Consider the following 25294-nt stretch of genomic DNA (forward strand, 5'->3'; position numbering starts at 1 on the left):
TCACTTGCAGTAATGGACATTTCATGGTGTAAGAGTTGGAGTTCCCCTAATGGTGGTAGTTTTAGCAGAATGGAGACTGTGCCATATTTGATGCTGGCACTGGAGGTTGATAAAGGGGTACTCTAGTTTCATTATATAATGAAATGTCATGCAGTGTTTTGTGTATCAATTACTCCTAGTTTCCAACATATCTGCTTGCTGTCAGTAAATGGTAGCATTTATTGTTTACTACTTGATGATCTTATGGGTGCAGAGTCAGTCAAAGGGGTTGTTTAGAAGCAGACAACCCGTATGGGCCTAACGTGTGTCCTATAAGAAAAAATAAAATCACTCACCTGTCCGTAGTCCTGACGTACCCTATATGGGTGCTTCCATTCTCTGCAGGACCAGGAAGTGGCTGGGTCCCATGACGTACTGGTTCAAGCAGATGTGACCGCTGAGACCTATCATTGGTCACAGGACCAAACCACTTCCAGTCCTACGGGGACCAGAAGTGGCAGTCAACAGGACAGCGGTGTGGGTACAGTGGGACTGTGGACAGGTAAGGTTTTTTTTAAGAGGTACAAGTTAGGACCATAGGCATTGACAGCTCCTAGGCTACAGTAGAGTCCATGCATCTATGTGGGCATCACATGCCCCAGTATATTCATTCTGTGGAAGTAAACAACATTGGTTTCAATTTACTTACAAAAAGCACGGATTTTGAGAAGCTCAGTTTTCATTACACAATCAATGAGCTTTATTTTCTGATCAAAAAACATCTGTATGTAAAGTCTCCCATCCTGATAACTGTCCTAATAACCCCTTTCTCTAACTCACCGCATGACTTCCAGTTACTAATCATGTCTTTTATTTACAGGATCTGCAAATCCGCATGAAGGCCATCGAGGAGGAAAAAGAGATGCTGGAGTCAGAGAAGAAACTGTATGTGTTTACTTAATGTACTCTAATTTTTGCCAATGGTGTCTATTTTCATATTATTCTTGATCCTGATCATTTGTTTGAAAACAGACAGCACAGCTTTATTATGCATGATTGCGATATTATTATAATGGAAGTAAAACGCGTAAAAGTATTGTCAGCATCTCAGTAGGCAGTAGTCCATTATCCCCAGGATATTCCCCTCAGATTCCATTTTATAATATTTCAGTTATCCAGGGGTCACCAGAACCTGATTACACGTGGGTATCATGGAATATTACACCTCTCAGTTTTATCATATGAATATGTCAGTATTTGATTTTTATTCACACAGTATATAAAGATAAAAGTGATGGAATTAAATGAAAACAATAAAATGACTTTGCAATTAAATAAAATAATTACCGATATGTCATCTAATACTTGCCATTTCCCACTTTTGCAGAAGCTACCTCTAGCAAACATTACTCCTAACTCTTTACCAATCTCTGAACCAACTGGGAGAAATAACTTCTCATGCCCCTATGTGCGATATTTGAGGAGTTTCTTGCAGACATGCACAATACTATCAATGGCATGTCTCTATGTATTCATCTATTGCCTCATGGATTTCCATGTGCCTACAATGTCTGTGCTTATGCAGAGATGTAACATCCAGCTCCTGAAACCCAATGCAAAATTATCAACAGGCCCCCTATTTATCGTGTATCATATAGAATACTGGACTCTAATACTGTGCTTTTAGATCCTCTTCGGTACCAGGACCTGGTACTGCTACTTCTGCATCCCCTGTAGATACACCCCTGCTCATATGTACTGCATCCAGCATCGGTATTGACCTTATCACTGTACATGTATGCATGTTAAAGAGGACCTTTCACCACTCCTTACATCCCTGTTTTAAAGCTTCATGCATTCCCAATGTAATAACAATTCTGCAGCATCTATTCTTATGGCTCTGTGTTGTACCATTCCTTTATTATTTCACCTAGAAGTTATAAATGAATTACTAGAAGTCTGCAGTAAGGGTACAGAGGGGAGGTAACCAGTTGGGGGTGTGTACCTGCACAGACTCGCTCTATCCAATCAGTGCTGCCATTTTCAACTTGTGCAGGTACACCCCCCAACTTGTTACCACCCCTCTGTACCCTTACTGCAGACTGCTAGCATTTCATTCATAACTTCTAGTAGAAATAATAAAGAAATGGCACAAAATACAGCTAATAGATGTTCCAGAATTGTTATTATGTGGGAAATGCATGAAGCTATTGAAAAAGCATGTAGAGGGATAGAGACAGCGCTCTGAGCCTTCAGACCCGAATATCAGGGATCCTGCATCATAAAGGGGTCCAACACCCCTGTAATCTTACAATACACTCATAAGAGGGATAGAGGATGGATAAATACCTGGTACGGAGTGCATCCCCGGCTTTACACCGACCGCTCCTCCAGAGAGAGGAAAAGCAGACACAAGGCAAGATGGCTGCGACTGCTACTGAAAAACCCCATAGACTTACAAGATCCTCCTCGCAACCTCTGCAGTGTGTTATGACATCTGTAAGTGGTGAGATGGAGGAGGGGGAAACCTTCCAGACTCAAAGCCAAGATCTGCAAATCCCATGCAGAACTATGGCTATATAAGTGGCAAAACTACTGGCTCCCGACATTAAAGCTACCCTAGAAGCCACAGTGTCCTTGGCACTTCAGGAGCTACAAAGGGAAGTGGCCCAGCATACCACCCAGCTATCGGACCTGGAACAAAGAGTGAGCCTGATGGAAGACAAGCTAGAAAAAGCACAGACCATGGTGCGTGAAGTGCTCAGAACTAACCAAACTCTGAGAGACAAGGTAGGGAAACTTGAAAATCGCTCCAGATGGAGCAACTTAAGAATAATTGGCCTGCCGGAATCCATTCCACCGAGCCAACTTGTTCAGATCTGTGCAATTGAAATCCCGCAAGTGCTTGGACTTCAGGGCACTTTCACCGTGGAGAGGGCTCATCGCCTTAGGTTTCCGAGAGATGAGCGTCAGGAGACGGGAGCAACAAGGCCGAGACCAGCCATAGTAAAATACTTGAACTACTCGGCAAAGGAAGCAATCATTGTCAAGTACAGACGCAGTGCACAACCACTTCTGGTGAGGGGACAAAAAATATTACTCTTCAGCGACTACTCCAGATGCAGACAAGTCTTTTCCAACATATGCTCCATGCTGGTTTGGAAAAAAAACAAGTTTGCCTTGATATACTCAGCTATACTGAGAGTATTTCGGCCCCATGGCTGTACAAACACTTACCTCACTCCAAAAGAAGCAGCAGAAGCTATGGAGATGGATTATGACCTTCCCCCCTGGTCAAGGAAGCCCATCGCGACGTGGAGGTTAATCGCCAAGAGGAGGTCGTGGAATAGAAGGAATGAAGGGCAGACCCCAGGGCTCCCATCTTGCTCGAAATGGAGAAGACGACCCTCACAATCCTGGACACAATTGGAACTGAGATTCTGTGCTAGACCACTCTCGATACGTGGGATCTCATGATAGACTCAGTTTTATTTCTGTTTCACTTTATATGCCTGAGGTTGTGGGGACTAAAGATAGTCCAGTTATATAGCTTATACACCAACCAAGTCTGGGATAGATGAGAATCCATTTAAGCAGGGGTAGGGAGGATAGATGAGAGAGCAGATAGAAAGGGCTGAAGGTGGCGATGCATACTATGCTATTAGTAGACAAAGACCTCACCCAAGGATGTGCGTAAAAAAAAAAGAGAAGTCAACAAAGACTTTATCGTTGTTATTGGGGGAAAAAAAGGCATGTCAGGATGGGTGAAAGGTCCTCTTTAATATCAGTGTAGTTTGTGTATATATGTGACTGTAAGGCTGTGTTCACACATTCAGCGCACCGGCAAAGTTCTTGGCACATACACCTGACAGAAGCCTCCCCATTTTTCCTGCATAGTGCTTTTCTATACAGTGAACCACCACAAACAAGCATACTGCATGGTATACTTTTATTTGCATTGTGGAGAACGGCTGATATATGCCACTGTATGGCTGCACAGTTGAAGACACAGCAGGTGAAAGACCACGTATACACAACGTATTCACAGTGTGAACAGAGCCTAGGTCTCACCAGATACCTTTATAATCCTTCTATCATCTGTAGGTACATAGAAAAAGAGACAAAAATGCTCTCAGAAAGAAAGGAGTTGGAAAAATCACTGGAGAAGTTAATGGCTGAAAAGAATCACTCCCAGGTGGGTGTCTGGTAATACAATAGTAGCTTTGTATAGACATACAGATCTTTTGCCTTTTAGACTATGTGCCCTATGGGCAGATGTGGGAAAAATGCTGCAAAGTAAGAATGCTTTCAAAAATAGAGGTGATAATAGTTTATTTTATCAATTAACAAAATGCAAAGTGAACGAAGAAAAGTGAAACTTAAATCAAATCAGTATTTGGTGTGACCACCCTCGGCAGGGAGGTTGTTTCAGACATCTTGGAGAATTAACCCCAGATCCTCTGTGGACGTAAGCTTGCTCAAATCCTTCTGTCTCTTCATGTAATCTCAGACAGACTCTATGATGTTGAGATCAGGGCTCTGTAGGGGCCATATCATTGATTCCATGACTCCTTATTAATCCTCTTTACGCTGAAAATAGTTCTGACGTTGGCTGTATGTTTGGGGTTGTTGTCCTGCTGCAGAATAAATGTAAATGGTTCTTTCACAGGTAGCATTTACAAAGCACTGACAGATAATGCCAGATACAAATGAATGTTACAGCCTTAAGGATAGACAGTTACATGACTCTTATTGTCCATCTGCTGCAATGAAGATGACATCAACTGCATTTATATTTTCCATTCATTTGGCAGAGCGAAGACATGGCCAGGCAGAAAACAGTGGAGAACCTGACTTCTACTGCCAATCAGTGTAAAGAAGATACTGTTAAACTGAAGGCAGAACTTGAAGTAAGCATTATTCGTGGGTTTGCCATACGGTAGTTATGAGGTGGGTGCAGGCATGATATATAGTACATATGTTAGGTACTGCGTCTGTGTTATGGGCAGCCATGACTTTTGAAAGGTGAAATTCCAAATGGCAAAAGCATGAAAAAGGGGCTGCTTTTATCAAAGAACCAGTGGTTTGGCATGGGTAACATTGCATTTCATACGTTTTATCGAAGAAATAATCACCTTAGGCTACCTTCACACTGTCAGTAATTGGGCAGTATTTTTCATCATATTTTTAAGCTAAAACCAGTAGAACCTACAGAGAAAAAGTATACTGGAGAGATTTGTGCCATTAGCTTTGGCTTGCAAATGCTGACCGCATGAAAGTGGCCTAAAAGGTCATAAGATCCTCAGGTTGCTACTAGATCTGTTACCATACTTTACGCTGCAGCTCTACTTCTTTAGCTTGTTATAAACATAGGTTTACTTACTAGGCGGTTAGTCCAAGAAACAAATGATCGGAGTAATATGCAATGACCAGAATTATTACTACCCATATGAGCCTCGCTATGGGGGGATTGTGAAGTTCTGCTGCAAAGTACCAGATGAAGACCTCCAGGTTCCCCACTTAATGCCAGCTGTTCGCCCCAGGGAACTGGAGCTGAAGGGTGCAATTGACCCCAGCCCTTGTGAAAAGGACCTTATAGCGGAAACATTTTGCATCAGATCCTTTTTTTTTTTTTTTATACTACTGGGCCCCTTTCACACATGCAGTATCTTCATTTACCATCTTTGCCAAATGTCCTCTTTCAAAATGAATTTTCATCTTACATAATTTCCACTCCTATTATATAGACACCATGTTATCCAATGTATGCACAGACTATATGGACTATGACACTGTATGTTATGTGGGGTACTGTATAGTAGAAACAAGGACCTTTACGTTCTTCCAAAATGTTACTAAATCCTGACCACAGACTTTGTTGTATATAAGATTCCCATTTTAGAGGCATCTACGTTCAATCAGTTCTAACTCCAGTTCTCCTGTACAAGTTGCAGACATGTGCACTGGAAAAAGAGAAGAAACAGAAAGAGAATCTAAGGCAATCATTGGAGAAAGAGGTAAAGATGTGTCTGAGCAGTGTCCATACACAGTCACCCGATGTATGATCCATCCGTATTACTCGTCTGTGTCATGGCCATCGTAGATTCCTATGGTGCTGTGAGTCTTGCTCAAAAGAAACCTGCAGTCTTGAATACATTTGTGTGAAGACACATTTATTTTTATTTATTTTTCAAAGCCACTATATATATATATATATATATATATTTTATTTTTTTTTAAACACCCCAAATTCTGCGGTATTCACACTGTCCGCCAGGCCTAAGATAAATCAAGACTTCCTGTTCTTTCAGAGCAGCCACATGGGTCATAGACACAATAGATTGGAACTGGCCTCATTTTCTAGACATGCGCACAGTTCAGGTGAGAGACGATATCCGCTGGGATATCACCTATTGTGAATGGTGGATCTTGTGTTATCTATACAGAGATGATATCTGTCATTGTAATCCTGTCTGTGATGATAATGACATGGCTGAAAATTTACCTGAACAGGAAGTCTTCTCATATATTAGGCCTAGTGATCAGTGTGAAAACTGCACAATATTTTAGTTTTCTTTCATTGTAGATGAAACATGGAAAATACATTAGAATCAGTGGGAGCAGCGCTGCAGTGACAAGCACTGTCCACTACAATGTTAACAGTGCAGTGTAGTTCTGGTGCTGACTTCCAGCGATAGAGCTACACAGAAAAGATGATCATCAGGGTGCAGAGCGCTGGTCATCTGCCTCTTAATATATTAGGGGCATCTCACTCCAGTTTTGATAAATCTCCCACACGCTGAGATTTTATTAGAAAATGCACGTCCATGCTTCAAATACTTTTTGTTTGTCTCTCTTGTTCTGTTTCTGGAGCGTCTCTTCTGATCACCCAGCAGTAATGTGCCAACATTGCAGGGCTCCATTTACTTTTGTAACACTTCTCAATGACTGCCATATCCTGATGAAAATGTTCCCCATGAGTGCACCGCAATTTATGGGGAACACGTTTGAATGGGAATAGAAGATATTCAGTCTCAGGAACACTCTGCACTCTGACGATTTTCTTGTGCGCCATAGTACATCTACTAGATAATGGAAATTTTGGACTCTGACATTTCCTAAGAAAATAGGTGACACGATTTTGAAAGCCTCCTATGCTTCTTTTTTGCTGTCCTTCAACCGACTCTCAATTTTATTTTATTTTTTTACTTTTCCCTTCTGTAACTTCCAAGCAAGAACCATCTCTCATTTTCATATTCAGCACTACAAAAGGATGTAAAATTACTTAACTATGTAAAAACAAAAAAAACTTCCTAAGTTTTGTAGAACAGTGTTATCTATATGTCACAATAAAACCATCGATGATGCCAATAACTACTAATCAGATTACAGCTCTGTTTTTATAACATATATTTGGAAACTGTCTTGTACCTGTTGTACAGCAGGACATGTTGGAGGTCTGCCCAAGGAACTAAAAATATTTTCTGCTTTTATTAGGGTAAAAGGGCTGTTGATTTAGAACGCAACCTGGAGCAGAAGAATGAAAAGCTTCGATCTACAGAAGAGAAGATGACGGGCTTGTGCAAACAGGTGGACGTTCTTAAGGTAGATAGTGTGATACCTAGCTGCCACAATAAAGACATAACGTGGTGTGGCATCTCTCCAGTCTACCTCTTATAGCACAGACACCACCTCAACAGGGTCTCTGCACATCGTAAAGCATGTGTACCATACTGGTTTCTGAAAAGTGGAATCCTATGATAAAAAGCATCAGGGAGCATATATGCAGCGAACCCAGGAGGAGCTGGTGCAGAGGATGGGAATAGTAGTGGCCCTGATGAGATGTTGTGTCACGATGTACTCCCTCAATTGCTCCCTGGAGGCCAGAAGTGAATGCATAACAGTCTATTTTAACTAAGTGCAAAATATATCTTATGGTACATCCAATAGCAGCAAATTCAAACTGCAGTTCCTAGCACCAGTTAAGGAGGGATGGAGGCAGGTTAGATGGCTGCAACTTAGCACTTATAGGTATAGGTGTCCAATGTCAGGTTCAGACTTGAACTTTATCTGGCCTAGCGATAGTTTTCGGTGATGTGTGTCTGAACCGTGGTCCCTCAACTTGAAAAAGTGTCTGAAATGCAGGATTTTGCTGTTCACTCTGCTGTCTTGTCCCTCAAGTGTTTTCTTAAAGGCTATGTACATCTTTGGGGGCATTTTTTTCTATTACTGCAATATACTTACGGTATTTTGAGCTAAAAATCATTTTTTGAATAGGTCTTTATTAACAGTATGGAATCCTTTTTTATGTATAGAGCTGACATGCTCTACGAGCTGCCTGTGGATTTTTTGTCCTTTCCGTCATGTGAGGAGCAGACGGACTTCTTATCTGTGCTCTCACATCATAAACACTCATTAAAGTTCAATCCTTATGCAGTGTCCTACTCATGTGCTATATGTGGGCACTTTAAATTGCTGCTAAATGTCATATTTAATGTATTTATTACCTAATATAAGGCTGGCATTGTCATTACATCTATTCGCCCCTAGGTGGTGCTGGCGCCACATAATATATATAGCCTGGGGTGTGCTAGCTTAGAGTAGAGTAGAAGGAAGTTGATGGAGGAGGAGAATAGGCAAGTTTCACAATGTTGAGGGGGGTACTCCTGCGCTGACGCTACTATGTGCAACCTAAGTGTCTAGTACTGCCCTGGGGATAATCACGGGGACCGCTGCTGGGTTCCGATTGGGAGCCCTGCCTGAACTCAACAAATGTAGTCTTGTAGAGAATATAGGATTAAATGGATCCCGCGCTGTAAGAAGAGACACTTCCCTCGGACACTAAAATAGATACATACTGATATAACAACCCTGTTAGCAATCTATATATTCAGCGTTCTCACCTGCAGTAGTATGCTGCCAGTTGCCTCCAAGTTCCCGGTGGTTATTGTTAGTAGAATGTGTGTAAAATCCCAAGTCCTTTTTTCTTCTTCTTTTTTTCCACTCAAGATGGTTAACTCGCTCTGTCCTCTAGCCTCCCCTCTCCCGCACGCGCCGCTCAGGCCGGTAGCTGGCGTGCGGGGAAGATGATGAAAGTAAATCCAAGAACGGTTTCTGTGAGACGTCACACCTGTAGGTACGGATGCCTTTAGGGGGGAAAAAAAACATCCAACCGGTTTCGAAACGCGTTGGTTGTTTTTTTCCCCCCTGAAGGCATCCATATCTACAGGTGTTATGTCACACAGGAACCGTTCTTGGATTTACTTTCATCAGCTTTCCCGCACGCACGCGAGCTACCGGCCTGAGCGGCGCACGCAGGAGAGGGGAGGCTAAAGGACAGATTGACTTAACCATCTCAAGTGGAAAGAAGAAGAAAAAAGGACTTGGGATTTTACACGCATTCTACTAACAATAACCACTGGGAACTTGGAGGCAACTGGCAGCATACTATTGCAGGTATATCAGTATGCATCTATTTTAGTGTCCAAGGGAAGTGTCTCTTCTTACAGCACGGGATCCATTTAATCCTATATTCTCTACAAGTTCGGGATTTTTGCGGGATGAGGTGATGGTTTGATTGGTACTATTTCGGGGGGCATACACCTTTTTTATCACTTGGTGTTGCACTTTATGTGATGTTAGGTGACAAAAAATTGCTTTTTTGGCACTGTTTTTATTTTATTTTTATTATGGTATTCACGTGAGTCATGTGATATTTTTATAGTACCTATTATGTATACTTTTTTTAAATTTATTTCGCTTTAACACAATAATAGCATTTTTGAAACAAAAAATGATGTTTTAATTTCTCCATGTTCTGAGACCTATTTTTATTTTTTGAGCAATTTTCTTAAGTAGGGGCTAATTTTATGAGGGATGAGGTAACTGTTTTATTAGTACAATTTTGTGGGACATACGCCTTTTTGATCACTTGGTGTTGCTCTTTTTGTGATGTAAGGTGACAAAAATGTTTTTTTTTGACACAGTTTTTATTTTTATTTTTTATGGTGTTTATCAGACGGGGTGGATCAAGTAATATATATTTATAGAGCCGGCCGTCACGGACGCGGCAATACCAATTATGTCTATTTTATTTTATTTTTTCTAGTTTTAATTTTTTTTTATTACTTAATTGGGGATTTATTCTTTTTTTACATGTGAAACCTTTTATTTTATTTTTAAAACGCTTAATTTTTTTTATTTTACACTTTGCGTCCCCCATAAGGTCATACAAGACCTCTGGGGGACATGTAACTTCACTTTTTGTTTTTCCCCACTATTGATTTCTCCTGTAACTGGTGCTGACATAGTAGCCCCAGTTGGGGAAATACGCCCCCAAGAGAGGCTGTACAGCGCAATACAGTGCTGTACAGCCTCAGTGCAGGGCTGATCGAGGTCTGTAGAAGACCCGACAGCTCCTGCACTCTCCTGGTCCCAGTGGTCACATGACCGCCGGGACAGGCAGCGCATAGCGCGTCCTGATCCGTATACACAGCGCTCGTTGACGATTAGCGTGCAGCTTCCATCTCTAAATGGACGTTTTAGAAAGTCCATTTAGAGATAAACAAATGCCCATAGGACGTTTATATCCTATGGGCAGTCAGGAAGTGGTTAAACACCTATACCATCAAGGGTACCTCAACTTCTATCTGGCTGGTGTTCCCTGCAATAGAGTGCCCCGGAGGATTTAGTGCTGTCTTCCCCTCCACTGCACTGCCGGCCCAAGGAGGCTCTGCTAATCGTGAGTAAATTAACTACTACCCACATCGGCCCACCGTAACTCACGTGTTTCCCCTGCGGCCTGGCACGCTGCACTTATCTTACCGATAAGAATGTGGCTTAGATAAGTGTTTATGACCTCTCAGTAGTTTAGAAATGAGGGTAATTAGATGACAGGCACAAAGTGAAAGTGCAAGTACCAGTCACACGGTTAGAAAAACAGTTAACCTTTTGTAACTGAACAGCTCAATATTTTTAATAAAGGCCAATTGAAAATATAATTTTTAGCCAAAAATAAGTTAAATGCAATCATTAAAAAAAATTTACTCCAAAGGTGTACATAGCTTTTAAGGGCTCATGCAGATGGCCGTATGTGTTTTGCGGTCCGCAAATTGTGGATCCACAAAACACGGATACCGGCATGTGTGCATTCCGCAATTTCCGGACCACACATGGCCGTCACTCTCATAGAAAATGCCTATTCTTGTCCGCAATTGCAGACAAGAATAGGACATGCTCTATATTTTTTGCTGGGCCGTGGAATGGAACAACGGATGCGGACAGCACACGGTGTGCTGTCTGCATCTTTTGTGGCCCCATTGAAATGAATGGGTCCGCACCCGTTCTGCAAAAATAAGGAATGGGTGCGGAACAAAACATACGGCTGTCTGAATTAGCCCTAAGGCAGGAATGAGTTGGTCTCTCTGGAGAATCTTTACAAGGAGCAGGAGCTCAGCAGTGTGCTTCCTCTCCCTTCTAACACTCCTCCGGAACTCCCCCTCCTGACAGGAAGCAAAACCAGTCCACTGAGGATGCTGCTTCTGATTGATCCGTGATCTTTCTTCATCTCTCCAGGCTGAAAATGAGAATAAAATGAAACAGATGGGGGCGTTGCATATGACGATTGCTAATTTGGAGGGTGAGGTGAAAAGACTGAAAGACGAGTGCAAGGTAACTATATTAAGAAGATTGTAGATTTACATAAAATTTTGCTATGAATGATGAATTATGTTTGTCAGCTGGGGCTTTGCTTTACATATGGGTCAAATCAATGACAAGTATTTGCTTGGAGAACCTCAAATATCAATGTGTCATTGCTTTAAAGGGAATCTGTCATGTTGAACATGGTGTCTGACTCTGACATGCAAGCAGCATATTATAGAGCAAGTGGAGCAGAGCAGACTATGATATAGTTTGGGCGAAAAGAGTCAACATAACTTGTATGTTGTTCATTTAGACCTCTGCTCTTTCTATTAGGAGTCCAGTGGGCAGTTCTATTCAGTGACTGGCACATTTACACACACAACAGTCATCCACTGGGTATGACCTCCAACTGGACTCCTAAGCATAGAAAGAGCAGGGGTTTAAATGAACAAGATACACGGTATACTGAATCTCTCCCCTCACAATGTTATAGAGCAGGAGGAGCTGAGCAGATTAATATACCATGCTGCCAGCAGATAGGAATACACATTCAACATTTCAACAGGTTCCCTTTAGGTGGCTATAGACATTAAATAACTGTTTGCTTAAAGAGGACCTTTCACTAGAATAAAAAATGTAAACTAGGCATACAGACATGGAGAGCGGTGCCCAGGGATCTCCCTGCACTTACTATTATCCCTGGGCGCCGCTCCGTTCTCCCGGTATAGGCTCCGGTATCTTCATATTTTCGGCTCCACTGGGTGGAGCCTGCCGGCGTCTCCTTCTCCCAGGCTGTAGCGCTGGCCAATCGCAGCGTTCAGCTCATAGCCTGAGAGAAAAAAACCTCTCAGGCTATGAGCTGAGTGCTGCGATTGGCCAGCGCTACAGCCTGGGAGAAGGAGACGCCAGCAGGTTCCACTGGGTGGAGCCGAACATATAAAGATACCGGAGCCTATACCGGGAGAACGGAGCAGCGCCCAGGGATAATAGTAAGTGCAGGGAGATCCCTGGGCGCCACTCTCCATGTCTGTATGCTTAGTTTACATTTTTTATTCTAGTGAAAGGTCCTCTTTAAAGAGGACCTTTCATGGTTTTGTATTAATTGCGATAAATACCTTTTACTTGCGGCGTACCCCCCGCTGATGCTGCCACCCTACCTGATTTTTTCAAATATCTCTCCTGCGCCCCGCTGTGCCCCCCTGTAGTTTTCGCGCTCAGTACGCTAATACTGAGCATCGGTACAGGGAGGAGGAGACGCCAGGGTTTCTCAATGGGCATCTCCTTCTGTCACGCTGGACAGGATACAAGATACAATAGACAAACAGAAAACCACAAAACAAGAGTCTAGGCCAGAAGCCAATACATTCTCAACTGGGAATAATTTTCTATTGTGCAATTCATCTAGAGCAAGATGGAAGCAGAAAGAACAGTGAGCGAACTGAGAACACAACTCAAATATGCTGAAGAGAAGAAGCATGGCTTGGAAAGGCAACTGGCTCAGCAGCAGGTGAACGTTCAGTGTTATATGGGGTTCATAGCTATCAACATAATATATATGATATTTTAGACCTACAATATTTTAATAAATTTGAAGCCGTCATTCTTTATGCAGATGAGGGCTTCAGTGCACCAAGGGGTGTGACCATGACTGAAAAGCTGAGGAGCACCAAGGAGCTAAGCCCCACCTATCAGTGCACTGAACACTCATTGGCATGAAGAATAAAAGACTTTTTTCTCGGGAATGCCGCAACCGATTTTAACGCATATCAGTTTAATCATCAGTATCAACTGTACCAGTTAGAATACTGACAGGTGCTTTTTAAGACTGCCATGTAATATGCCATCCCCTAAAATATTATTTATTTTATAATATAAGGCATGTGAAAGAAATTGGTGAAACCCCACATAAGGGGCAGAAGTAGGATATATTTAGACTTCATAGACTATGGCTGACTACGAAATGTCTACCATCTCTGCCAGCCTTGGGTGATGTGAATTCATTGCATTATCTGCCTTATCCCAAAACATAAATCAATAATGTGTGAACTACAATAACTTATGCAACATAGATCCTACTTTTACACAGAAACTTAATGGGATAATGACACAGATCAATACAGAACTTATAATGGACAGGGGACAGCAAAAATAGTTGTCTCTCTTATTGTTCACAGGACATTTGTAGACAACATGGTGAAGAAGTGCTTACATTAAGAAGTGCTCTTGAACTTCGAGAAGAAGAGATTAACGATTTGAAGGACGTACATAAGGTACTGCAGTGAGCTAACAGTGACAGTCGTATAGTTCAGGAATCGGCAACCTCTGGCACTCCAGCTGTTCTGAAACTACAACTCACAGAATCCTCCTTTCACTTCTGTGGGAGTTACAAGAACACCCGAGTAAGTGTGCATATAGGGAGTTGTAGTTTCACAGCAGATGGAGTCCTAAAGGTGCTAATCCCTGGATTATAATTTATGTAGACATTTTATGTATATATTCAGACAGTTCCAATAAGAGGTGTGCCTATCATTCTATACATACATTTATATAACCGTTGTAACAACTCGGGGTCACTTAGCTCTCCATCGCCATCTTCTCAGACAGTTGGCACACCTCAAGAAGCCACTCCAACACTGCAGATTTGAGTGCAAACTGGCCACAACCAGCTTTATTGTCACTTTTACAGCAGTAGTCCTAGGCCATCTAGCCACTAACTACACGGTAGTTTTCCTTCTCTATCGGGATCTGGGTCTGCCACCCAGCTCCCCAAAACACAACTCAGTGCCTACCCTACACGGGATCATAGGGTCCTGGCTCCCACAGGCCTTGGCGCAGCCTGCTTCTTCCCCAGACTGGGAGCCCTAATTGAGGAGCTCAGCCGAGCTTCACCGAGCTCCTCGGCTGGCTGATAATTACCTTCATTACCAGCCTGGCTGATACACAGAGGGGAAACCCTATTTTCCCAGCCTTTCTTCTTCTCAACCAGCTTCCTCTGGGTGAGATACACCATTTTAATGGCCCTCATATGGCACTCTGGCAGCTCCACTGCCACACCATCTAATACAGAATATTTATAATCCAGCTCCTATCCGGTCCTGTGCATGCTGGATCAAATGACTATTACAGGCTTGCTCTCTTTTACATACAACTTCATTGATTGCATTGTGATAGGAATATCATCAGTCTCTCAAGCATGACATGTAATCTGCATGGACCCTGATGAATTATGGTGATTTATACATTTGTCTTAATCGCCCGGTGCTGCCCCAAAGTTATGTAGAGTCGCAGGCCTCTACATAACTTTGGCTCTTGCTGCCTCTGCCCGTGCAACGTGCTTTAAACTATGCCAGCTCCCTTGCTCACATAGTTTAAGACCATTTTCCAGGCCATAAACTGGCGTGGAAAATGATGAATGAGACAGGACAGCCGGACTGCCCTCTTCCCCGCCCACGCCACACCACTTTTTTCTACCACTTCGCAAAAGTGGCGTGAGCGGGATCAAGTCACAGATTTTGTCACAAAACATCTTTGTGACAAAATCTGCAACCTAAATATGCCAAAAAGTGGCGTAAAAAAATAATAAATGACCGCCTATGTGTTCCTTTCTAGAATCATCGTATTGAAATAGATGAACTCCACAGCCATTTGTTAGCCAGAGAACCAACCTCACACATGGCTTCAAACCCAGGGTTGATTTTTAGGAATCCATATGAAGGTAACCAGCTTGTGGCTTTCCAGCTATTTTCTAAGTTTGCATCTTTTCCATGTGTCTGCTGGCATTTAACTTTTAAGTTAATGGACAGTTTCCATGTGGTTATATTATAATGAGCCTTTTAGCTATGGTGCCAAGTCAGAAGAACTGTGCTGCTCCCTAGTGAGCAGGGGCGTAACTACCATAGCGGCAGACCTTGCGACTGCTATAGGGCCCAGGGCAAGAGGGGGCCCAGTCTTAGTTGGGTTGGGATCATCCCCTCTTCTACTGAAGGTGAAAACTTGGTCAGGACTCTACCCTTTAAAGGATCAACTTTTAGCAAATGAAACAGTGGCAAAAATGGCCCAAGGGTCATTGAAAAGGGTTTAGGCGGAAACCCTTCTGTCCTGTGTGGGGGGGGGGCTGGTTTCATTCTTGCTACGGGGCCCTTACTTCTCTATGTACACCACTGCTAGTTAGTAACATTTAGGCCTTATTCACGCAGTCAGTGTTTGGTCAGTGATTTCCATCAGTGGTTGTGAGCCAAAACAGAACAGAAGCAAATCTTCCCCCTATATTTTATTTCTGTGTATGTTTCCCTCCTGGTTTTGGCTCCTAATCGCTAATAGTAATTACTGATCAAAACACCGACATGTGAATAAAGCCTTATCTGTCTTTTGATTATGTAAGTCCAACGTATTCCACAGCACTGCAATTCTGTGCTTGGTTGGATTCAGAGTGGATTTGATTTAAATCACTAGTCAGTAAAGCTTGATTTAAATCATAGTTTTCTACATAAAGACTAACTCTTGCTGGTATAACTTATAATATACAAGTAGATGAAGATTTTTAGAATAACAACTTTTCATATTAGTTTGATTAGGTTGATTCTGTATTTATAGGTTTGTAGAAGTTAGGATTAAGGTATTTTTCTCAACTCTGTTTATGTTATAACATTTGTGCTGTGAAGAAGAGGCATGTGATCTCTGCTGAGTCAAATTCAGTTTTGAGAACTGCAAAAGTAAACCAAGCATCTGTGATAATATCCAGGGCCGTCTTTAATATTGATTGGACCCTGGGCAAAAATTTACTTGGGCCCCCTGGATCCTGCCTTCCCACACCTTAGCAGGCAATCACGGCCTCCACCACAACACACACACAAAAAATCCACACACCTGGTAGAGTACAGTGAATGACTGTAAATACTTCCAGTTCTGAAGACTCCAGCGGCTCAGGATCAGTGCTCTGGGCAGCTGGGCTCAGGCTGGAGGTGGGCACCGCTCTGCAGGAAGGAGACCAGGGCTCGGCTCACTCTAGTGTTACAGTGCACCCCAGCACCCCACAGTATGCAGTATAGCACCCTATAGTATACAGCACCACACAGTATACAGTATAGCACCCCACACTATACAGTACCCCACAGTATATAGTAGAGCAGTATAGCAGCCCACAGTATACAGCACCCCACAGTATACAACACCTCACAGTATACAGTAGAGTAGTATAGCACCCCACAGTATACAACACCTCACAGTATACAACACCTCACTGTATACAGCACCCCAAAATATACACGATACAGCCCCCCACACTATACAGTACAGCAGTATAGCACTCCACACTATACCGCACCCACAGTATACAGACCGCCACAGTATACAGGCCCCCACAGTATACAGCCCCCCACACAGTATACAGGCCCCCACACAGTACACAGGCCCCCACACAGTACACAGGCCCCCACACAATACAGGACCCCCACACTATATAGGCCCCCCACACTATACAGGCCCCCCACAGTATACAGCCCCCCACACAGTATACAGCCCCCACACAGTATACAGCCCCCCCACACAGTATACAGCCCACCACACAGTATACAGCCCACCACACAGTATACAGCCCACCACACAGTATACAGTCCCCCACACAGTATACAGTCCCCCACACAGTATACAGCCCCCCCACACAGTATACAGCCCACCACACAGTATACAGCCCCCACACAGTATACAGGCCCCCACACAGTATAAGGCCCCCACACAGTATACAGCCCACCACACAGTATAAGCCCCCCCACCCCACAGTATACAGGCCCCCACACAGTATACAGCCCCCCACACAGTATACAGCCCAGCACACAGTATAAAGGCCTCCCACACAGTATACAGCCCACCACACAGTATACAGCCCACCACACAGTATACGGCCCCCACACAGTATAAGGCCCCCACACAGTATACAGGCCCCCCCACAGTATGCAGCCCCCCACAGTATGTAGCCCCCCACAGTATACAGTAGCCCCCCCAGCACACAGTATACAGTCCCACACAGTATACAGGCCCCCCCACAGTATACAGCCCACCACAGAATACAGCCCAGCACAGTATACAGCCCCCCACAGTATACAGGCCCCACACAGTATACAGCCCCACACAGTATACAGCCCACCACACAGTATACAGCCCCACACAATATACAGCCCCCCACAGTATACAGGCCCCCACACAGTATACAGCACCCCACTATACAGTAGATTACAGTATATTTACATAACAGCCCCTGTCACCTTTTTCTGATGTAATCTTCACACAAAAAAGCTCCACAGTTAATTCCTGCTAGGACCTGTGATGACCTCATAGCCATGTGACCAGTAATTGCTAGGTTACTGATCACATGGTGATGATGTCATTAAGGTCCTTGATCACAACTTTAACACAGTATGATGCCTGTGTAGCTGACAGCTTGACACCCGGGGCAGTAGCTAGCAGGGCTCAAGAGGCAGCTGCCTTGGGCCCCCCAGGAGCAACTGGGCCCGGGGCAGCTGCCCCTTTTGCCCCTTGGTAAAGACGGCCCTGATAATATCTTGTAGGCAGAGAAACTGCCCAATAATCTTACAAAAACCTCTGGAAGAGCATGACATTGTAAATGGATTAATGGAATTTATTTACCAAAAAAATTAAACATATACAGCCTTATTCTACATAATTAAAAAAACGAATCTTTATTTCATGATGGAATAACCTTTGGATGGTAATATATTTTCCTCAAAAAGCATTTTATATAAAAAAAAATCCTTTTTGTTTTATTTTTTTATTATTATAATTTTTTTAAATCATTGATTTTTATCCACCCTGGTTGGATTTGACCCCAGAACTGGATAGTTGTTATCATTACATAAGGAGACCTTGTCTGTCATTGATCCATTTTTATATGTTCTTTTTTTCAGGAAATTATCCTAGTTTCTCCAGTGAGGTGAGTTCAGAATTGATTTTTAACCCTAAAGGTCCCTTTACAGGAGGGGCCAGATAATCGCTAACGAGTGTGTTCATAGGAGCGCTTGTTAGCGATCATCTGGTGGTTTAAAGAGCACGATGATTACCCGATGAGCAAGTGAAACACTTGTTCATTGGGTAATATGCTTGTTTGAGTATACACCTAAATCATTGTTTGCCAGCTACGGATTGTGCAGTCTAAACAGCCTCTGCTGCCGGCAAACAAAGAATCTGTATGGGGATGAGCGATGGCATAGTGATCACTCCTCCCCATACTGTGGAGGAGATTGCTGCATGTAAATGACAAGAAGGCAATTCTCAGGAAGGAATGCTTTTTTCCAGACAATCGCCTGCTAAATTGTCCCGTGTAAAGGGACCTTAACACTGATTTTAGCTCATTCACAGACCTTCATTAAGCTAAAGATGACTATCTATACATAATGTACACTAGTTACTATACGAGGCTCAGTTTATTGCAGTTGTCTCCGCTAGAAACCCATATTTTTTATTGAATCCAGCCTAGCATTCAGCTTGTTGCTGCAGGTCAGTAAACAGCTGCTGGCCATACATCTCTCAGACAACGCAACTGTAATTATGTAGCGTATGGCTACATACACACGACCGTAACTGTTTTGCGGTCCGCAAATCACGGATATTGGCCGTGTGCGTTCCTCATTTTGTGGACCGCACATGGCTGGCGCTATATAGAAAATGCCTATTCTTGTCCAGGCATGCTCTATATTTTTGCAGCGCCGCAGAACAGAACTACGGATGCAGACAGCACGTCCACATCTTTTTCGGCCCCATGGAAATGAATGGGTCCACACCCGTTCCGAAAAATTGCGGAACGGATGCAGACCCAGAATTACAGTCGTGTGAATGCACCCAAACTCTGAATAAAATATATGTAGAGCACCACACAATACCTTCAGTTATGGAATGTCAGGAATGCATCAGCCAGTCCAATTACCCTGATCCATAGGGGTTATGACAATATCAACCACAAAAGATAAGACGGCAGCATCTCCCCACAAAAGATAAGACGGCAGCATCTCCAATCCAATAAGGCTTTATTCACACACGGTGCATGAGACAGTACACACTGTCCGGTTACAGCAACGTTTCGGCTACATAGTAGCCTTTGTCAAGCTTGACAAAGGCTACTATGTAGCCGAAACGTTGCTGTAACCGGACCGTGTGTACTGTCTCATGCACCGTGTGTGAATAAAGCCTTATTGGATTGGAGATGCTGCCGTCTTATCTTTTGTGGTGGCACCTCAACTCTGTTACCACATTATGTAATATCATATTACATGCAAGTTATTACATTTATAAGTATTACATGTTGATCATTCAAATGAATCACATATATCACATGGGTGTGTACAGTCCGCCAGAGCAAGATAGATCTTTGATATCACTTTACACTCTAGCTCATAGTGGAGGTCCTGGCCAGGAGACTTCTCTCTGTGACGTTGATATGCCTTATCACAGGGCATAAGATGGGAAGGGATCTCCTTACAGGGGTATTCCCATATCATAAAGTGATGGCATATTACTTGTGTATCCTATCAATATATGGTCAGTGAGCGTCCAACCTCTGGGACCTTTACTGCTCCAAGGGGCTGGAGCACTAGTTTAGGGCTGTGTCCCTTCACAGTTTTTTTTCCCTGCATGGTGACGCACTGGTGATGTTACCGATAATCACTTTATAAGATGGGAATAACCTTTAAAGAGGTATTCTTATCTCATACATTTATGCCATATGATATTTGACAGAGAACCATAAGAAATGTAGATGCAAATGTCCAGATTTATTCAAATAATTTCCCGCATATGTACATATACATAGAAATGACTAAAATCCTTCTACTGACTTCAGTTAAGCCTGTGGCTCACTGGTAAGGTTTCAACCTCCCCTACATCAGGTGTGAAAAAAAGAGTAATACAAGTTTTCATATGCAGGGTTGTCAAACACCATAAGAATAATGAAAGCACATCCCCCTCATGCCATTAATGGACTCAAAAGTGGGAGAAGCTGAAAAGTCACTCCATAGAGAAGAGCAGGACCTCCTTATAACATGGGTTCCCCCCCCCCCCCCAACCTGGTGGTCTCCTTTCATTGACAGTACTCCACTGCATATGGTATATACATGTAGGCTTCACCCAAAATAATACATCAGGCAGATTTAGTTCCAGATGTTTTGGTCTAGTATTGACTTTTTTCCAAATCGTATCTGGTAATAATGGAGGAACTGGATGGAGCAGTAATTCATTGCTGTCTGGGTGAAGACAGTCTTGAAACTTGCACCTGACTATGTCAAACATTTATTAATTACTCATTTACTTACATATAGTTCCTATAAACATTAAAAATTCATATAATAAATTAAATTAATAATAAAAACAAGTGCAATCACTGTCCCCTTATTGTTTTACATGCAGAGCTCACGCATGTAATTAATATTATTATTATTATTGCCATCACATAGTAGTTATGTCTCCTTTGTGCCCTCCTTACAATAATGCTGTCCACCTTAGTGCCCCTTATTGTAGTGCTGCCCCCGTAATGTTAATGTAAGAAAAAAGTAATGCTCACATAGCCCCGTTCCCACAATGAACAGAGCAGGGCTCTAGAGATGGGTTGTTGATCCAGGGAGTTATTCTGATTGCCTGATTGGAGTCAGGAATAAATATTTTCCCCCTAAAATGAGGAAAATTGGCTTCTACCTCACAGGGTTTTATTTTTTTTGCTTTGCTCTGGGTCAACTTGCAGGATAACAGGCTGAACTGGATGGACAGATGTATTTTTTTCAGCCTTATATACTATGTTACTATGTTACATTATGTTCTTCCCAGAAGCAGATGCAACGCAATGACGTCATTGTGCCTGCTGAACTGAGCAGGAGAGCGGACATGCTGGGAAAAGATCCCCGGTCTGTGCTCTCTCCCGCCCATATCAGCAAGTGTGATGACGTTGCTGCATCTTGCTTACTGGGGAACGCCCAGCCCATTGTAAACTCAATCAAATCATTTCAACTTTCGACATAATTACAAAATACAGATTTTTGCCATAAAAAGTTAAATGATATCCACATAAGATTCAGTTAATGAATGCAGTTTCAGTTGCATGATTGTCAGTTGTCCTGATTGTGCTGTTATTGCTTATACGTACATTCACCTCTTATCTGCCATAAACTAGATCACAGCCAAAAAAACACTGTAGTTTGCATATTCATATAACAATTCATGTATTCTCTTTATTAATTTACAGTATGGATCATCCACAAGCTCTACAAGCAGACAGCCATCGCGTCCTTTAAAATGTCCTGTATGTGGTGAAACGTTTTTCACTCATCAGCGTCAGATATTTGAAGATCATGTCATGTGTCATCTTGATGGGGATGAAGCCAGGCCATGATCATGCTCTCATCTGTAGATATACACTTATATACTGAGTAGATTTTGTTGTAATCGTTAAGAGAAATTTAGGAATATATTGTCTGAAATCTGCAAGACATGAGATCCTCTGATCTATCCATATGCATTTTGACCTTTAAAGGGAATGTGTCGCCTATAATTTTTCTTTCTGCCTGTTAAAAAGCAGATAGTGATACATCTCCTTTTTTCTAATCTGTTTTTATTTTCTGATTGTAGATTTTTATTTTTATCCGGTTTCCTGAAAATGATTATGGGGGCAATCATCTTTCCTGAGATGTTGTTAACATCATTTAGAGATGTTTTACAGCAGCCAAAAAACTGCAGGATTTTTTTTTTTTTTAAATATAGATAGTGACACTGGAAATTAAACATAAAATCACAAAAAATTATTTCAAATATTTTTTAAATAGAAACTTGATTCAAAGAATAGGTAATTTTCTGATGAAGATTCCTTTTAACACCCAAATAGCATCACAAATTGTCTAAGTAAAGAAAGTCTGTGTGACCATACATTGCGTGTTCGTCTCTGACTGGCTTTCCACAGTGAGTGGAAGAGGCACAGCGCTCACCTGAGGTCTTCTGACCAGTAGTGGTAACTAGACCTCCATCAATGGAGTCATGATGAGGATTTGAAGTGTCACTTGAACAGACTTGGCTTGGGCCTACTCATACGGGTATATCTAAGTGGCCACCCTGGTCTTCACCCTTTAACCCCAATACAGGGATCTGGACTACACAGCAGGGTTCCCCTGCAGGCCCCTACCTTTTGGAGTAGTCTCTGTTCAAGTGACTGCTGACCCATGGGGGTCGAGACACTGAGGGATCACACAAAACTATAAACAGAGACTGCCCAAAGTCAGGACAGGTGAAGTTTGTGCAATCTGAAAAACAGTCTGAGGTCAGGGCAGGCATCTCAGGATCAGAACAGAGAATAGGCAGCAGTCAGGTTAGACAGCGAAGGGGCAAATCTGGAGAAAGGGCAGAAGTTGTTGCACAGGCAAACAAATGTAGAGCCCATTAAACTAGAAGCTATTGCTCAGGCACCTTCCTACTGGGGAATGTGCCTAAAGTACCCCAAGGTGGCCAGCCATTGGCTGGTGGACACTATTGTGCACATGTGCTGGCCCTTTAGGCAGAGGTAGTGCATGCGCACCCTGCAGGCAGAGCAGAGGCCTGCAAGAATAAGAGGAAAACTGACAAGAAGCAGGACACAGCCTGCGAGGAGAAGTGGAGCTACTCTGGTAGCCGGAATTGCAGAGAAGGGGAGAGATGGCATTGGGTCCAAGGCGCCAGGGAGCAGTTGAGCAGAATGGTGCCCATGAGCAGAGCAGTAGCAGACACAGGCGACCGCAATAACAGATAGAAACCTGCAACTATGACTCGTTAAAAGTTTTATGAAACTTATGTGTCACAAGTTTCACCTGTAGAAGCCACGTGCCCAAAAGCCACTCAAGGAAAATCTTAGCAAGTTTAATAAGCTAGGAATGTTTAAAAAAAAATAAAAAATCATATAATTGCCTCATTGATTGTGCTCAGTTCCTGCACCATTTATCTCACTCCATGTTGATTTTAAAGTGTACTTAAAGGGGTTGTCCAATAAATATATACATTTTTGTAAAGGCAGGGAATGCTTTAAAATAATAAAGTAACCGATACTAATATTGCCCAACTACCCCAACAAAGTGACTGCAGCCAATCATGTGTCGTCTATCCACATGACTGCTGCGGCCAATCACACAGCTCTCCATGTACTGACTTGTAGCCACAGCTAATATAAAGAAGGAGAGGAAGAGAGGAACTGGACAAGGCTGCAGCCTGAGCCAACAATGAGTCAGGAGGTAGATTTTAGAGTAGCTCTGACTCCCGGTGGCTAAGCCGCAGTCCCAGACCACAGCTCTAATGAAGCAGAGGTTTAAAGTATATAAGTAGGGAGAGAAATACATTGCAGGTAAGAATTGCTTAAAGTTATTGAACTATATACAATGATAAGGCCCACAACTAGAGTATCAAATTAAAGGTGCATTCACATGTGTGTTGCATCGTATCCGCAAAAAATGTGGATCGAATGCGGACCAAAAATATGGTCGTGTGAATGGGGCCTTAGACCATGTTACTCTTGGGTTTCTTAGACCTCCTATGGCCTTGTATCCCACTTTACCAAAGAGCTGTTCTTCCACAGAAGTAATGTAAACTTTTTTCCCAGTAAAATTCATATAGGATCCAACAGAAAAAACTATTGAGGATTTATCAAGGAAGATTACATCACGTGGTATAAAACCCCTATAAGTTACATAAAAAAATAAAAAATAAATATATATATATATATAATATCTCCATAAGTAATTGCAGGCACACATTGGGGCTCATGCACATCTATGGCTGCTCTATTACATCTCCACTTGTACTGAATACAGCTGTGTGAATGAGGCCTAATATCTAAAAACTAGAAAAGCCTCACCAACCTGTGACTGACATTCAAGTCTAAACATTCAGTTGGTATATGGTACATTAGATACAAATATGTGAGAACCATATGATTTTACCTTATTTACATCATTTGTATTTTACAAAAACCCCAAACTATGATTCTGAATAAAGTAACTCTATATCTACGGTAATATGTATAACTATATATAAATACAGGTGTGCTGTTTTGTTTGTTGCCTACACATAGTATTTCTTTCTTCATATTTTTACAGCTCATCAAAGGGGTTGTCCGGGCTTTTACTATTGATGACCTATCTTCAGGATAGGTCATCAATATTAGATTGGCGGTGGTCCGACACCAGGCACCCCCACGATCAGCTGTATGAGGAGACGGCGCGCAGTGCGTCTCTCTTCCTGTTCGCTGCTGCTTTGCCATAGACAGCAGCAGCAGACAGGAAGAGATAAGGGAGATGGCACGTGCACACTGCGCGTGCTGTCTCCTCATACAGCTGATTGGCAGGTGTGCCAGGTGTCGAACCTCCACCGATATGATATTGATGAGCTATCCTGAGGATAGGTCAATAGTAAAAGCCCAGACAACCCCTTTAACCTACTTGGTCTATAACTGTTATGAGCTGGTCTGTGGGTTCATTGCGGCCTTTTTCCTCTTTGCTTGTAGCAATTTTGTTTTTATTTGTAAAATTAAATCCAAAATTTGACAAAAATGTAAGTTTCTGAATTTGCTTTTCTGGTTTACTGACAATCACAACTCACATAATCAACATTTACGATATGTCCACTTTGTGTTGTCCATTTTTAAATGCACTTTTATTTTTTG

At 42.5% G+C, this 25294-nt stretch overlaps 1 protein-coding gene across 2 annotated transcripts in view; it reads left to right on the forward strand.

The window, feature by feature from the left end:
* The window catches only part of CALCOCO2 (calcium binding and coiled-coil domain 2), a 67052-nt gene extending 42450 nt beyond the window's left edge, over nucleotides 1–24602 (forward strand). For both annotated transcript variants that reach the window (XM_040435164.1, XM_040435165.1), the window contains exons 9-19: nucleotides 860–924; nucleotides 4084–4174; nucleotides 4794–4889; nucleotides 5928–5996; nucleotides 7477–7584; nucleotides 11554–11649; nucleotides 13028–13129; nucleotides 13797–13892; nucleotides 15232–15337; nucleotides 18543–18568; nucleotides 21863–24602. In XM_040435164.1, coding sequence (XP_040291098.1) covers nucleotides 860–924; nucleotides 4084–4174; nucleotides 4794–4889; nucleotides 5928–5996; nucleotides 7477–7584; nucleotides 11554–11649; nucleotides 13028–13129; nucleotides 13797–13892; nucleotides 15232–15337; nucleotides 18543–18568; nucleotides 21863–22009 — 1002 coding nt within the window. In that variant the 3' untranslated portion in view covers nucleotides 22010–24602. The remainder of the gene's footprint in view (nucleotides 1–859; nucleotides 925–4083; nucleotides 4175–4793; nucleotides 4890–5927; nucleotides 5997–7476; nucleotides 7585–11553; nucleotides 11650–13027; nucleotides 13130–13796; nucleotides 13893–15231; nucleotides 15338–18542; nucleotides 18569–21862) is intronic.
* Nucleotides 24603–25294: the final 692 nt, after the last annotated feature.

Source organism: Bufo bufo, chromosome 6 (genome assembly GCF_905171765.1).
Source record: "Bufo bufo chromosome 6, aBufBuf1.1, whole genome shotgun sequence".
Lineage (NCBI taxonomy): Eukaryota > Metazoa > Chordata > Amphibia > Anura > Bufonidae > Bufo > Bufo bufo.